General features: G+C 48.4%; 1 protein-coding gene across 2 annotated transcripts in view; it reads right to left on the reverse strand.

Moving 5' to 3' along the window:
* The window catches only part of RYR3 (ryanodine receptor 3), a 510816-nt gene that overhangs the window by 176991 nt on the left and 317714 nt on the right, over positions 1-16111 (reverse strand). The window contains exons 28-32 of one of the 2 annotated variants that reach the window (XM_049104111.1): positions 8828-9036; positions 7087-7262; positions 6045-6081; positions 4412-4572; positions 1634-1799 (exon numbers count right to left, since the gene is read on the reverse strand). In XM_049104111.1, the coding sequence (XP_048960068.1) occupies positions 1634-1799; positions 4412-4572; positions 6045-6081; positions 7087-7262; positions 8828-9036 (749 nt within the window). Of the gene's footprint in view, positions 1-1633; positions 1800-4411; positions 4576-6044; positions 6082-7086; positions 7263-8827; positions 9037-16111 lie in introns of both variants that reach the window. The other variant, XM_025473335.3, reaches the window with a different exon arrangement.

Genomic DNA, 16111 nt, shown 5'->3' on the forward strand with positions numbered 1-16111 from the left:
TTGGAGCAGCTGCTTTACCTCCCCCTTCTAGATGCCACCTCTCCAACCACAGGCCAAACAGCTACCAAGAGGCTGCAATGGGGGGCTGAGTGTAGGATCTTTTTTTTTTTTTTTTTTTTTTAATCCATTTCCACAGTAGTGGGATGTTTCTTTATCTGCTGTAGTTAGCTGGGCTTCCTTAAACGATGCATGTCACTGTCCTGGTCAGAAACCTTCAAGAGCTCTTCAATTCCCATCACTATCTCCTTATCTTTCCGCATGAATTTCTCACCACTAACTGAAGAGGCCCCTAATTAGGCTGCCCACCATGGGCAAATATACCCGATGCTTCCCTGTCGCCATGAGGATGTCTCCCATACCACCCCTTCAACTTTAGTATACTCCCTTCCTTGCTCAGATGGAGGAATTCCTGTTTTGCTTCTAAATCAAGGTCTCTCTGTAAGGACCATTTCCCTGACCGAGCTTGATGGAGGTAAGCTCCTTCTCTGAACCCAGATGACACTCTCCATACCCTCTATTCTACCCATGGAGTATCAAGAAAGTTTAATCTACAAATTTAATTCCTGGGACACCTGGGTGGCTCAGTGATTGAGTGATGCCTTTGGCTCAGGGCATGACCTCAGGGTTCTGGGATCAAGTCCTACATCAGGCTCCCTCGCAGGGAGCCTGCTTCTCCCTCCACCTGCGTCTCTGCCTCTCTCTGTATCTCTCATGAATAATACATACAATTTTTAAAAAAGAAATTCAATTCCTTATTTCAGCCTTTTCCAGATATGCTTTGTCCAACTCCAGACTTACTGAAAACTACTATTGTTAAAAACAAAAAACAAACGAACAAAAAAACTTACCTTGGCTAAGCAATATGAGAAATGCTTGGTTAGAAATGTTTGGGTTTCTTTCTAAAGTATTTTTTAAAGTTGCCCTGTACTAATGTTTATTGCCAATGTGAAAGAGGATATAATAAATAACATTTCCCAAGTTTACCTAGCCATCAAGGATGAAAATCCTACTTAAAAGAGATAAAGCTGCTTGTGGTTAATGATGGGTAAACATACAGGTGTGCAGTTGATAGATTTCCTGAGTAGTTTTATCAGAGTTCATAGTCAATAAAATAGAGAAACACATCATTTATATGAATGTGTTTTTAAAGGATCCTGCAAGGAATGCATAAGAGAATCACCTTTTTGCAAAAGGAATACAGCCTGGTAAATTAGTCATTTTTTACGAGTCTATGCTTTGAGCTTCTAAGTTTCTTAAAGCAAGGAGTATCTCTGCTTACGTTTTAGACTTTGCATCTTGTATAGCGCAGGTAACATAAAAGACACATGAGAAATGTTCATTGAATAAATGGAGAACCTTTCAGAGACCATCACCAAAGAAAAGCCTTCTTATCTTCTGGAAAGATGACCAGGGTATCTAGTCAACCAATAAATAATGATAGTTTCTCCTATTTTTCCCTCTGTAAAAAATGAAGTCATTTTGTTCTTATTTCTCTTCCCGGATTGCTTGCAAATGCTGTGGCTCATCAACCCCACACGCTATGGTAAGGATGCTGAATGCAGAGGAGGAGGAGCAGAGCCATAGACACGCAAGCTGGGGATGTTGCTGTCTGAGACCCAGAGCCCCCCCTTACCTGGTAGCAGGTGCCAAGTTCTCTCCCATTGGCGGAGAAAGACAACATGCCCATCGCCAGATCCACAAGGCAGCCGATCTCCAGGTCCACGTTGCTCCGACTTGATCTTTGGGAAGTGGCCACAATATCCCCACACCAGACCATGTAGCAGTTGCTGCGCTTTACACTAGAAGCCAAAGAGAGGAAGAGGCACAAAATCTGGACTGGGACAGTGTGCCATGAAGGGCCAGGAATGAAATGCCCCAGAAATCTTCCAAGGAAGCCTTCCAGTCGGCCCCCAATAACTTTTTTCCTTAAATAAATTCATTCAGCTTCAACCCAATTTTCTCAGGCATGATCACTCAATTCAGAGATGTGGCAATCTATCAGGATACTTTGGTCCAAAGAACATACTGTTTTGGTAATGGTTTCCTGGATCAATGTCAATGCACCTTTTTGAAAGAGATCATGGCGATGGTGGGACTCCCATCTCAGAGACGGGAATAGAGAGGGTGGCCACCAGAGGCAGATTTATATAGGGATTTGGTGTAGACGGCAGAAACAAAAATCTGCGGTGTGAAGGAAGAAGGTGTAACATACTTGAAAACCCAGGCCCACATTCCTTGGGATGGCACATTCACAGGCATCTATATTTGAAAGCCAAGACTAATAGCCAAAAAGCCATGAAGGCTTGAAAGCCTGTCTCCTCAAATGAAAGATTTAAAATCCTGGGTGGGCTTTGGAGAGGTGGTACAGTGGCAGACGTGATTCTCAGAGCCCGTCACCATGACTGTGGGCGAGAGACGGACAATCTGGTCTCCTCTTAAGCTCAGTCCTGGTGCACACTGCTTGAGGAACCAGTTTTCTGGAGTACCATCAATGTGCTTTTTCTCAAGCTACACAAGACAGTGACTCTATAGCTGATGCTTTAATGCAGCTCCTTTCAACATCCTGAGGTCAGGATGACCTTGGAAAGTTAAAGGTTTGATTAGAATTCTCCAAGGTTCTTTCAAGCTCTAGAAGTATATAATTTCCCCCTTGAGACCAAAAATTTCCTTTATAAGCATTTGTTCCCTTCCTCTCCTACCTTCCCCTTTGGGGCACCAGTTGGCTGGTTTCTCAGTGTGAATGCCCCTTGGGCCAGGCCCGTGCCAACTGGCCCCCAAAGAGTGATAGCCAGGGCAGGATTTCCATAAAGGCTCAACAGTAGCCATGCTATTACTGCCTTTCAGTGATGAGACTGCTAAGTACATTGATGCCTACTGTAGGATTCAACTACTAATGTATTGAAGCTGTGGGAATGTGACATGTCACACTTTGGTCATATTTTAAAGGGCCCAAATTTGAAATGCCTCAAAACATCTGAAAATTGATTCCATACTTATTCCTTATTATGCAAGATAGGAACTAAGAATTACTGAGTGCCTACTGTCTACTGGGTCTTGTTCTAGTGCTAACATGTCAGCTTTCAAAATAAATGTGGTCACTGAGGCGCAGGTAAATCAAGTAATCTGTCTGGCGTGGCACAGCCAGCAAACTCGAGCAATAAACCAAGCTGGGATGGACATGTCTGCCTTCTGTTCTTCTGGCTGAAGAGCAGTCTTTTGACCACTTTCACATGCTTTCCTTCCCAAGCCAAAAAGACACTGGATATTGTTTGCAGCATATCTTCTGGGTTCTGTAACATGATCCACATCCAGTAGTGGTAATAAGAGTAAGGGGTCAAGGCATTGTTGTAGGCATTTTTCTAGGTATTATCTCATTTAATCTTAATATCATTCTATGAGCATGGAACTATCATCCTCATTTTATAGATGAGTAAACTGAAGCCCAGGAAGGCTAAGTGGTCCAAAGTCAAGACACCTCTGTTAAGTTCTGGAACCCAGTCTAAAACCCAGGCAGTTTGCTTCCAGAGTTGGCTGTTAATCACCTACCCCACAGTGGTCCTGCAAGACATGGCGATTATATGTGACCTCTCTGGCCACCAGTCTCTGGTGAGCTAGTAGCACCTAAAGAACACTGGCTACAAAACATTCCTGGCTTTGTAGGGCTAAAGGTCGGCTAGAGAAACAGTTTACTACACCTCCAGACATGTCCATTTGAGGGAAGACTCTATTAATAAAATCCCACTTGGGTGGACTCAAGGCATGGTGTCCCTGGTCACCTCTGGGGCACTGCTGGCCAGAGACTCTTTGTCTGGTGGCAATCCCCAACCCCGATACTCCCAGACTCAGTGGACAGTGGGAAGGCATGCGTGTACCTAAAACGTGCTTTCTCAAAGATCCCTAATCTCTATCTGTGGTCTTTATTCAGGCATTTGCTGTATCTTATGTTCCTTAATGCTTTCAGACACTTCACATCCTTAGCATGAGGAGCTCTGAGTTGATCGGTTACTACACGATGTGGCGCATCTTTTTATGTCTTCTGAATTGGCTTCTTTCAAGCACCTAGGGGTTTTTCTCTGTCTTGTTTAGACGTTGTGGAGATTGGGGCTTACACAGCACTCACAGAGAGGAGTCTGTGAGGGAGCACACACTCCTAAGTGTCCATCTGTGGCTCCCATTCCCACGTCATGTTGTATACTTGGGATGAAACTGCCCTCTATCCTCACTAATCCCACATCTGCCACAGTACTCCCTGTTTGGCAGAGGATTTGAGGCCTGTGCTTCCCATCTCCTTCCTCATAGACATTGAGGTGTTTCCTTCTTTCAGGGTGTTGGGCAGAAGGGGAAAGATGACAGCTGGGTGGTGGGAGAGAGGAGTCTGATGGCCAGCCCCATCCCTCGGGAGCCCCCTTACCTTTCATGGACTCGGCCTCGCTCATCCCCTAGAGTCACAGTCACTGTACAGTTCTTATTCAGGTCAAACTTCTCACTGTGTAAGTGATAGTCTGGAGTGACCCAACCGACCCAGACGCAGGAGGGGTCCTGTCCAGCAAAGATGCGGATTGCATAGTAGCACTGCTGGGGAGAGAGCATGGGGTGGGGTGAGTGGCCCCCAGTTGGGGGGCAGGTCTGACAGACCCCAATGCAAGGCCCACAGGGCCCTCTTTTCTTAAAAAGCACATGTTGCTCTAGAGCTGAACTGTACTGCACTCCAGACTTAGGATGGGGCTGACCAGAGCATCAGGCTTCCCTGTGTTTCCCTTTTCTTGGTGTTTTGGAACTGAGACAATTGAGCACTTTATCTACCACCCTTGGCCCAGAGGTGTTGCCCATGAAATCAGGGGGCTGCCGTCCAGAACGGCTGGCACAGAGCCCGAGCCCAAGCCCTGGGAGACAGAATAGCTGATGACCCTGCGACACCTCCCACTTCTATAGGGCGGTGCAAAGTACTTGTCACTGCTGTTCTGAAAGTCTTGAAAAAGATGCTGAGAAAGAAAAAGCCCCCATGGCGGCCAGAGGTGCTTCGTGTGGTCATCAGGCTGGAGGCCAGACACTGCTGAGAACCTTGGTGGTTGTGCCACCACTACCTGTGCCAAGAGCTGAGACACTGGGCTAAGGGGCAGCTTCCTCATCCTCCTTATGAAACTGAGCACATCTATTCGTAACGAAGTCCCTTACTGCTAGCCTGTTGTATCTTGTTGATGAGCAGATAAAAGGGTCAGCTGGCCAGACTGGGGCTGGAATCTTGCCACCGGCATCTATTAATTGTGCGTCCTGGGGCACCTCACTTGTCCTGTGCTTCACAGTGCATGGTATTGTCTGCCTCATGGGGTGGCCGTGGGGATGGTGTGGGCGAGGGGACACCAGGCTCCTAGCGCCGTGCCCTGCACGTAGTACACGCATGACGTGCTGCAGCCACAGTCTCATCCCTGATGATGGATAATCTGTCATGGCAGGATAACTTTACAGAAGGGGTGACATGCATTTCTTCCAAAGAAAAATTTTTTTTGGGGGGGGGTCAGGACGTGCAAAGACAGACATTAGTGAGTGTTGCTTTCTGACTATTGTATCACTTTAGAAAGGGGACCAAAATCAGCTTCCATCATCTGGACTGTTCTCTGCTCCTGCTTTTCACTTGATTGCTTTCGACATTATTCCTAGCGCAGCTTGGAGAGATGGGAGAGTTGATTCAGAAGTTTATATAAAAGAACAAACAAAAGGATGAAATGAAAGAGCCCCCTGCCCCCCAACATGCTCATTTCAATCAGAAAGGCAGTGCTGGTCCCTGGGGCCAAGGGGCACAAGTGCACAGTGATGCCCAATCGGGAGCTTCAAGTGGAGCCTCTGCTGTGTACGAAGTAACTGTCTTTCTTTTCCCATTTGAGAAATGTCAGAGATGCATTCTGGAAGCATCAAGGTGGATATTAAGGGATAGGGTAATTGGCAATTACACGGGATCTCTAGACAGATCTCTGCTGTAAGGGGCGTATTATCAGGCACAACAAAGAATCAAATAATTAAAACAGTAATTGAACACATTTACTTACCGTTGTTGTAGGAGAGAGTATTTCTTGCATCTGTTTCCTGGAGTGGGGGCGGGGTGGGAGGAAGAGAATCCACCTTTTAGTTACTCAACTGTATAGAGAATTTCACAACTCTGACAGGCAATTGCTCTCCCTTTAATAATGAAAGCAAGCTTGCAAAACTATTTCCCGTACATGAGTGATCCCAGCTGGTCCTGGGGCCTGGGCATCTGTAACCTGCTACCACAAGCCAAGGCTGTGACTTCCAACTCTGTCAGCCCAGACACTGGGTCAGAGCTTGGGGTGGGGGTGGTAGGGAAGGCTGAGCTACATGGCTCTAAGTGCACCATCCTTTCCTGGGGGAAGGGGAGGTGGGTGGTGGGGGGACGGGCACTGAGGGGGGCGCTGGACGGGCTGAGCACTGAGTGTCATACTGTATGTTGGCAAATCCAACATACAAAAAGGAAACCAAAGCACCGTCCTATTCTTTCCTGCAGCCGTGCCTGTTTAACACTGCCCAGAGTGCGAGGGTCAGGGGGAGGCCCAGCCGACACAGCTCCATGGGCAGACACACGCCGGCAATCAGAAGGAGACGTTAAAGGAAAGACGACCACAAAGAACACGTTCCGTGTCAGGAAGAGGTCACAGCAGTCATCAGTCGCGCAGCTGCCGACCTGGACCGTGGCCACAGTCGCACAGGGAGGCAGCGTGTCCCCTGGAGGCTTTTAGTTTCCCACAAAGGCAACGACGGTTGTGCCCTCTCAGGCACTTGTCTTCCTTGGGCTCCAGAACAGACGCCCTGGAGACTGCAAGGAGGTGGAGGACCCAGTGGGCTCGAGAAGAGCAGAAACATTCCCACTAGACGTGACCCCCTGTGGGGTGACGGGCCCCCGGGTACACATTGCACGAGCACTCACGAGCGTGCGCGGGCACGCGTGTAGACACGCACGTTCTCCCCGTGAGCTCGGGCTGTGGTCTGGGGGAGCCAGACATGGAGGCGGACGGGCGGGGGGCAGTCGTCACACGTGCCACGAGCCGCTGGGGGCGCGGGAGGCCCGGCGCTCACCTCTTGTGGACCGCGTCGCCGTCCGGACAGGGGCCGTGGCTGAACGAGGAGTGGCACTCGACGGGCATGCTCAGGCGGCAGTAGACCATGCTGGCGCCGCCGCTCTGCGCGCCGAACGTCCTGTGGGTCACCTTGAGGCAGGGGGGGCTGTCCACGGTGCCGTCCACCCTCACCACCTGGAACAGCACACGTCCTCACCGACTCGCCTGCGGGCCGACCCGGCCCACCTGCCCTCAGTGACGTCCTTCTGTCAGCGCTTCTGTGAGCCCAAACCTTGTCACCTGCGCTCACCAAACCATTACTCTCACCATTACAATAGCACAGTCGCCTCTGGCTATGGAAACTACAGATTTAAGAACGTGCCCGGTGGCTCTTCTGTCAGATCAAGTGTGAGAACCGCTGTAACGGGTGGGGAGTGGGGGGTTAGGGTGCCATCTGCCGAGGGTGACTTTCAGGTCAAGGGGCTAAAGAAGAAAACATTTCCAGAGATTTCCCTTGTCGGTGGGCCAGAGACTACGTAAGGAGAAAGACAGTAGAAAGCCCAAAGCTGCAGGAGAAACATCGCAGTTCCCTGGGAGGGGTCACCTCCCACCTGGTGCATCTCCCAGCCGCACCCCAAGCGCAGCCTAGGTGCCGAGGCACCTGGAGACAGTGGGAAGTTCCCAGGGCCAGGGCACAGCGCTGCAAGGGACGGGCTTGGGGGAGGAGAGAGCAAAACTGGGTCTTCAAAATGTGTGTGTACGTGGGGGGGGGGGGGGCGGGGAGAGGGTGCAGAGGGAGTAAACTAAGACTCAAAACAATAACAGCTTTCTTGGGGTCTAAGCGCCGCCCCGCAACTAGAGAGCAGCTCCTGTCGCGGCATGTCTAAGCACGCTTGCGTATTTTTGTGTGGTTTGTGTATCTTTCCAACAGGGTCTCCAGATTCCACTGGTTTGTCAGAGGGGTTTATTACCTCTAAAAGTTTATGAGCCAGCTTTCCAAAGTGCCGATCAGGTAAGAGTCACAGAAATAAAAGTCTCTAGTACTTAAGATTGTAGGGAAAAGGGGAGGATTAGGAGGTGATGCTTGCTGGATCTGCAGTGGATGGGGAGTGAAGGGAAGTTATAGTCAGGTGGGAGCAACCACGGCATCTCATGCCTCAGTGGAGCTGGTTTGACTTCCCATTATCCCCTCACCCCCCGTACCCCGCATGATAAAGCCATGGTGGGTTTCCATGGGGGCCAGGAGACATGGAGCCAGCACCCACATCAGGCTCCTGTTATCTCTGGCCCCTCCTGGCCCCTTCCTACAGGGTGAGGGTACCATAACTACTACATGTCACCTTAAAATGCTGGAAGTAACTCAGCACAAATAAATAGGACCTAAAAGACTTCATGTTAGGAGCATGGAACTACATCTGGGGCATATCATCTGGACTATAGGTACTGAACTTTCTCAGAAAAATGCTTAAGGCCTTTGGATACTGTACTCATATGGCCACAGCAATACAGGGACACCTGGATGAAAGAGTGGCTCAAAGGCTTGGGGACCCAACTGCAAGGATGTGTCTGCAAAGTGAGTGCTATCTGCAAGGTGCCACTGAGCTGCCCCAGGATTACAGCCCTGAGGGCCAGCGAAGAGGCAGCGGGGAGGCAGCCAGGGCCTGGCTAGGTAAGCAGCTGCCTGTTGACAGGAGCATTAGCAGGAGCTTAATGGCTTGGTCACCTGCTCTGCCAGGGCCACTCACGACGTGTAATGTTACCTCTATATGTGGATGATCCTTTGGCACGTTGACAAACGTCGGGAGGCGCTTGCTGAACCACATTGCAACATCGCGGTTCATGTTGACAGCAAAAGGCTCAAAGCCCTCTTGAAGGCCACACATGGTATAAAACTTGAAGGTGCTGGCATCCATCCCGAGATTCATGCGGCCGATCTGAGACAGTCCCAGGGAGCAGATGGGCACAAAGCCTGAGGAGTGTGCAAAAGAGCCTGCCTCAGCCCACAGGACCATCCCTGGGAGCTGTGAGGAAGTCAGGCCTTTGCTTCCCAACGGCTCTGAGTCTAGGAGGAAAGGCAGGACACCAGCCCTTATCTTTCCTCCTGGTGCACAGACCCAACAGGAGGTCAAAGGGACTCTGGCTGCCATGGTGCACAGGGAGCATAACTGAATTTGGTTGGAGATGATTTGGGAGAGAAACGATCATCCAACCAAGATTATTCATAAGAGGTGTAAAGAAATGTCAGCTGGAAAAGACCAGTAAGTGGATAAATAAAAGTCCTTGTCTACGCTTTTGTGAAAATTGACATTTGGCCCTGGGAAATTTTAAACACTGCCAAGAACAAAACAACCCAAGAAGCCTAAAGAAGGACTTGGCACAAACAAAATAGCCTCATGTCTCAGCATCTGCCCCAGTGAAATGAGTGGTTCTCTCCCTTTTGAGTGGGATTCTGGGAGGGTTTAGAGGCTAACACTGATGCTGCTGGTTTACAAAATACTGTTTACAAGTGGCTGTGCCCTGAGCCTGCTGTTTGCTCCCCATCCAAGCAGGAGGCTAGGTCTCCCTGTAGGAGCTTCAGGGATGTTTCTAACCTCCCCTCCTACCATTACAATCTCTTTCCAAGCTTCTGCCTGCATCTTATCATATTAGAAAACTGCCACGCAGAATATTCCAGAGCCAAGGTTCCAATTGTTTGCTGTTCTTGTTTGTGGGATATTTGTAAATCATAATCATAGACCCACAAATCCGCAGGGCTAGGAGAGCACTAATTATCACAGGAGGGTGCAGGAGCACTGAGGCCAGGGGCTGAGGAGCCCCCACAAAGAAAACTGGTGTTGGGGCAGCCCCGGTGGCTCTGTGGTTTAGCGCCACCTTCAGCCCAGAGTATGATCCTGGAGTCCTGGGATCGAGTCCCACTCACTCAGGACACTACTTGATGCCATCTGTGATCATTTCAAATGCAAGAGCTTTAATGCAATGTTAGCAGAATGAGGGTGATGTTTATACAGAGTCTGCGCCCAGGGATGCAGAGGACGGGTTGCACACTGGTAGTCTGGCCGTCAGGAAGGCAGGTGGGACAGGTTAGATCCCTAAGGGACCCCTGGAAGTCTGGTTGTGTGTGGAATGAGCATTGCTTCTTAGCGACATTTCTTGGGTCCCCCTTGGGACAAAGGGCTCCATCCTGCACTGGGGAAGATGTGAAGGAAGAAAAGCATCCTGATCCTGAGGAGCTTCTACAAACAGGGAGTTGGTGAGGTGTGAAAGCCCTGCTGTGAAATACCACCGCTCCCGAGGCCACGTTTGGTCTCTGCTAACGGGGCTAACACAGCCCAGAGAACTGCCACCATCTAGTCTTACCTTGAGGCCATGATCACAAAGCAGCCTCACCCTGATGTGAGCAGAGAAAGGCCGTCTTAGGAAAGCTGGTGCCCCCTCTCTTCTTCTCTATCGGCTGGGGAGGTGGGGTGCACACACACTAGGGAAGCCCGGGAGGGAAGAGACTGAGGGGAGGACCTCTGAATGACTTGAGTCACATGAGTGACTTCCTGGTCACAGACCCAGCAGTGCTCTGAGGCACACGCAGAGGAAGGCAGGTCATGTTGGCGGGAAGCCTTTCTTCTGAGGGACCTCAGATCCTCCTCATTCCTAAGCTACCAGCAAAGGAGACGGCACTTTACTGAGGACAGAACTAAAGACCTGAGGAGCTAATGGACCTGACCAAAGTCATGAGAAGGGCACGTAACAAGAGGGGACAAGACCCTACACACTGTGACTCGTAGACCAGCTGCCAGTCATTGTGCAAGAGAAGGGCTGAATGTTCCAGCGGATAATTTAAACAGCAGTCATGTCCCAGGGCAGGGGACTGGATGTGTTACCGGGTCCTGTGCCATCCCTGCACGACAGTGGCTGTCTCTACTGGGGCAGCCGAACAGAGTCTGAGAGAAGGCGTGGCCACAGTCGTCGTGGACGTGACAGCAGCAGGGGAGAGACTTGGGACATCTCCTGGGACCGAGTGGGCACATCTGGGACAGCCTCTGTAAAGGCCTGGATCAGAAAAGAGAGAACCAGGAGAGCACCAGGAGCAAAGATAAATCCTCATGAGGTGCCAGTGCTTTCCCCCAGGGAAGAACACTTGGTACCTGGGTACACCGAATCAGCTCCCATCACCTGGCTGAGAGGCTCTCGTGATGATCTTTCTTTCTTGCAGCATTAACATCTCATGTAATGTTCTGACTCTGCCTGATGGGGAAAGGGGGACACCGATGATGAAACCACAACAGCTAATAGGTATTGGGTACTTTCTAGGTGTTGGGCACTGGGCTTCATGCTGTGCAGAGTTACCCACTAGGCCCATTTTACAGTACAGGAAATGGAGCCTTAGCAGCCTGGAGAGCTGGCTCCAGGCCTGTCACCTGGTAAGCATGCAGAGCCAGTGCATGCAGAACACTGCCAGGGAGGTGGTCCAGAGCAAGCAATGGGAACTAAGCCTTATCTACAATGACTTGCTTTGTGACTTTTTCTTCACTTTTCCTAAGTGTTATGTCATTGACCAGTTGCCTCCAGATAAAGCAGCTGGAGACCCACAACCTTGAAGTGCTGAAGGCCCCTCAGATGAAAAGGGCTACCTCTTAAGTGGCCACATGCCCTCCTGAAGTAAATCTGGATAAGAAGACCCATTTGGTAAGGCCATGTGGTATTAGCATGAGTAGTGGCTCTCATAACACAACTTAGCCCCTAGCTTCAAAGGACACTGGAGAAGAGGCCAAAAAATAAAGGGGAAAGAAATGCCCCTCCCTCTATGCAGCCTAATAGATGCAATGTGCTTTTTTTTTTTTTTTAAAAAAAAATCCGTTTATTGATTTGAAAGAGAGAGAGAGAGAGCGCACGCACACAAGTAGGAGGGGCAGAGGAAGAATGAGAGAGAATCCCCAGTGGACTCCATGCTGAGCATGGAGCTTGACATGGGGCTCAACCCCACAACCCTGAGATCACAACCTGAGCTAAAACCAAGAGTTGGATACTCAACTGACAGCGCCACCCAGGAGCCTCAATATGCTGACATTTTCAAAGAGGTGTGAAAAGAAAATTTACAGATGACATTATCTTGAACCAAGATGTGCACAGAGTTCTTGTTCAGGAGAGCACTGACAAGAACACAGGCATTTAAATCCTACAGAAGACTCCAGGTTCTGTTAACTTTTCTATCACAAGGCCCCCTTACTAGTTCTGTGGTTAGGAAGAGGGATAGTCCGGGGGCCATCTTTAATAATTTGGGAGCTTGGGGGAAAAAAAAACAACTTGGTTCCCAAGAAAATCTAAACCATGGACCTTTTGTTAATCCCTTTCAAGCTGCGGAAAGACACGAGAGCAACTCACTACCAGTAAAGGAAAAACTGAGGTCTTGGAGAGCAGTGTTTAGATGAGCAGCCAGGACATTTCCCAGGCATTTCTGAGAGTCTCACCCCAGTAGCACGTGTGTTCCCCATTTGCTCTCCTTTCTTGCTAAGCCTCAGGGAGATAGAATTTAGGGACAGCATGGAGGTTGTCCCAAGCCTTACAGCAAACATGGGAAATGAGGGACTACGTTCCCCTGCTCTAGCCACTTTCTGAACCATCACACTCACCTGGAGGGAGAGCCAGGGGACCCCGGGGCGGCTGCAGTGTGGTTTGCACGCAGATGGCAGTGACACCTCCCCCAGGTACGATCTCCTGCCACCTACAGAAGAGCTGCCAGCAGAGCTGGGGATCTGTTCAATCCTGACAAGCCACTGAGGGGACAAGCTGCGAGGTCGTCCCTGCAGACCCCAAAGCTGCAGTGGAGCAGTGTGTGTCTCAGAGGAGTGCCTGGCAGAGACCTGGCACGGGACACAGGCAGGAAAGCCTTGCTCAGACATCACGTAGGAAGTCTAACAGGATGTTCAGAATTTTATCTTCTGATAAAGTAGAAGGAAAGGGAAGAATAGTAGCAAACGTTTCACCAGGGAAGCCTCTGAGCTTCCAGACGCTATTAGGTGACAACATCGAGAGCTGTAATGGTCCCAGCCAGGGATCAGAGGAAGGAACAAGGATTAGAACACTACTGATGAGGCAGGTAAGAGTCTATCAACTACGATGCAGAAGAGGATAGAGATGGGATCCCTGGGTGGCTCAGCGGTTTTAACGCCTGCCTTCGGCCCAGGGCGTGATCCTGGAATCCCGGGAACAAGTCCCACATCGGACTCCCTGCATGGAGCCTGCTTCTCCCTCTGCCTCTCTCTCTCTGTGTCTCTCATGCATAAATAAATAAAATCTTTAAAAAAAAAAAAGAAGAGGATAGAGATAACAATTTATAAATAACTCAGAAGAAAACAGCCATGAGTTGGAATGCCTGTCCCCACTCCTTCCCTCAAAGGACTAGAAACTTCCCATCAGCACAACTCCTACTAGGGCAATGGTCCAAATCAAGGCATGCTGGCAACCAGAAGAAACGCACATAGGAGATTCTGTTTTCTGGGGGGCTACCACGTATAAAATGCTCTATTTTCAACAGATGCTTTCTCATAACAGCTCAAGGCAAGGACTGCTTCCTCTTTCTACCAGAGAGACACTATGAGAGAGCAGAGAGCAGAGAGATGCTACAGGACTGTTGTCATCAAAGAGTGGCATGCCTACTTCCTCTCAAGTGTCCTTCTACAGACTCCTGATCCACCAGAGAATGGAAAGGGACTTCCAACTATCTCACTATCTCGTCTCTGTATTATTAAAGTGCAACACAATATTACAGCATAATATTTAATGAACTATGGCACAATTCTATTATAAAACAGCTCACTAATAATACACTTTGTTATTCTGAAGGTCAGACAGCATCCCTGTACACAAAAGGTCTAGGAGGCATTTCTTTCATTACAACACAGATGATCCTCAAAAAGCAGGGTTATTGTAAAACATCCCTCTTCTTGATAGTGTTCCTCTGCTCAAACCCATGCCTTGGGGAGTGAAGTCCAAGGGTGCTTGGCCCAAGTTAGACAACACAAATTTCTTGAATGAAAAGACTGAGTCCTGGTATTCGAGGCTGTCACCTGCACCTTCTCTAATCTTAACAGCTTTGTCTTCCATAAATTCCATACAAAAGTCTTCCAAACTCTTCTGCCCTTTCCTGAATTTCCCCAAGTCCACACTATTACTCATACTACTCATATACTATAATTATTACTGTAGTTAGATCTCTAGAGGGGAATACCTTGCTCCTTAGAGGTGGACCTCTCAGATTCTCTCTTTCACATTCAGTTCCAAGCCTATATTCATAGAATTTCCATTCTGTATTCGTCATTTGTCACTTCTAACCTGCTCCTTTGTGTTAGGAGTTATCTTTGCATATTTATGGGTTATGTATTTTAAAAGAAGAAAATGTATTTCTTGTATTTTAAATGTATTTCTTGTATTTTAAAACAAGAAAATGACCCCCTGACCACTGCTGTTGTTTGCATTAATATATACTTCGAACCACTGCTTCTCATGCTTTAATGTGCATGCAGACCACTGGAGTGGTGTCAGCAGTTTGGGGCTCACTAGGTCTAGCATGGGGGCCTGAGATCCTGCATTTCTCACAAGTGGACCACACTTTGAGCAGCAAGGCTTTGGACTTTACCAAGTTCTCATAATTCTGCACAACAGACAAGATTCTTATCTCTTCCTTACCTCAGAGATAAGTAACCTCCTGTAACCCCCCCTGGTTCATAGACGGTAGAGCCAGGAGAAGGTCCCCGATCTTTGGACTCTTTTTACCTTACTCTTGAGGCCAGGAGGAAAAGGAAGAACTAGAAGATTCTTTCCTTGGGGATGAGCCTAAATCTTCCTACTTTCCTTGGGAGCTACTTTCCTTGGGGATGAGCCTAAATCTTCTAGTTCTTCCTTTTCCTCCTGGCCTCAAGAGAGGAACAATGCATGTGGTGGGTACTCAGCAGATGACAGTTTCCTAAGAGCAGTGTTAGGTGGCTTTGCTACACTATCCTCCTACCTACATACACATTTCCTCTGCTTTGCCTCTGGACGGCATAGAAGTCATTCTGCTGGCAACATGTTTCCCACAGGTGTCTGCAACAAGGATTAATTCTTTAAATCCTTGATTTTAAACCTTTACAGAAGGCATTCAAATATTACCCCATCTGGCTTTAGTCATCTTGTCTTTCTAGGAAAAGATGGTGACTTGCAACCTTTCTATTTCCCCATATGTGTGGGTCTTTGAAAACCTTTAAAGTTCTCTTCAAGTATGTTCAGGTACAGATAATAGGTGTCCATAAAAAGCATGAAAGTCATTATTATAAAGTAAAAAACTCTCTAAATAAAGAATATTCATGTTATTATACACACAGTTACACATATTTCTGCTGCTCTTGCTATGTAGTTTTATCTTTATAGGTGAAAGTAGTTTCATCTTATAGGGTTTCAGAAATCTAGAGCTAACAGGAGCCCTCCTCATTTACAGAGGGGGAGAAGATGTTAAATAAAGTCAACCCAAGATGTCACAGATGGAGAGGGCAGTAGCTAGGGGAAAGCCCAGGTCACCTGACCCAGAGCAGCCTCTTGCCTTCTTAACTACTTCACCTCATCATCATCTATAATTAAAAAGAGAATGGCACAGCATCAAAATAGGGGTGTGCATACACTGGGTATTAAGTCATTGCCATTGAACTTATATGGTCTGTCTTCCAATTTTCTGGTATAGATGAAGAAAGTGAAGCCCAGAGAGGTCAAGCCAAGGCTGTCTAGGAGCCACAAAGCTTATCAGGAGCGAGTCAGCTGACTCACAGGCCAGTGCTCCTTCTCCTATATGCGGCCAACCACGTTTGGACATAACGTAGTTACGCATACAGGAAATGAGAAGCGCTGACTGCTCCTTTGTGTAGCTGAAGGCACTGCCTTGACTGCCGTCTGTCTATTCAGGACCTTTAATGAGTACAACTGTACTTGGGTTTCATAGCATGTTTGAATTTCAAAATAAATTATATTTCATTCAAGGAACAGCTAAGTCGAACTTTTGTTTCAATGGTTTTCATCAAAGC

The sequence above is a fragment of the Canis lupus genome, chromosome 30, assembly GCF_003254725.2.
Source record: "Canis lupus dingo isolate Sandy chromosome 30, ASM325472v2, whole genome shotgun sequence".
Lineage (NCBI taxonomy): Eukaryota > Metazoa > Chordata > Mammalia > Carnivora > Canidae > Canis > Canis lupus.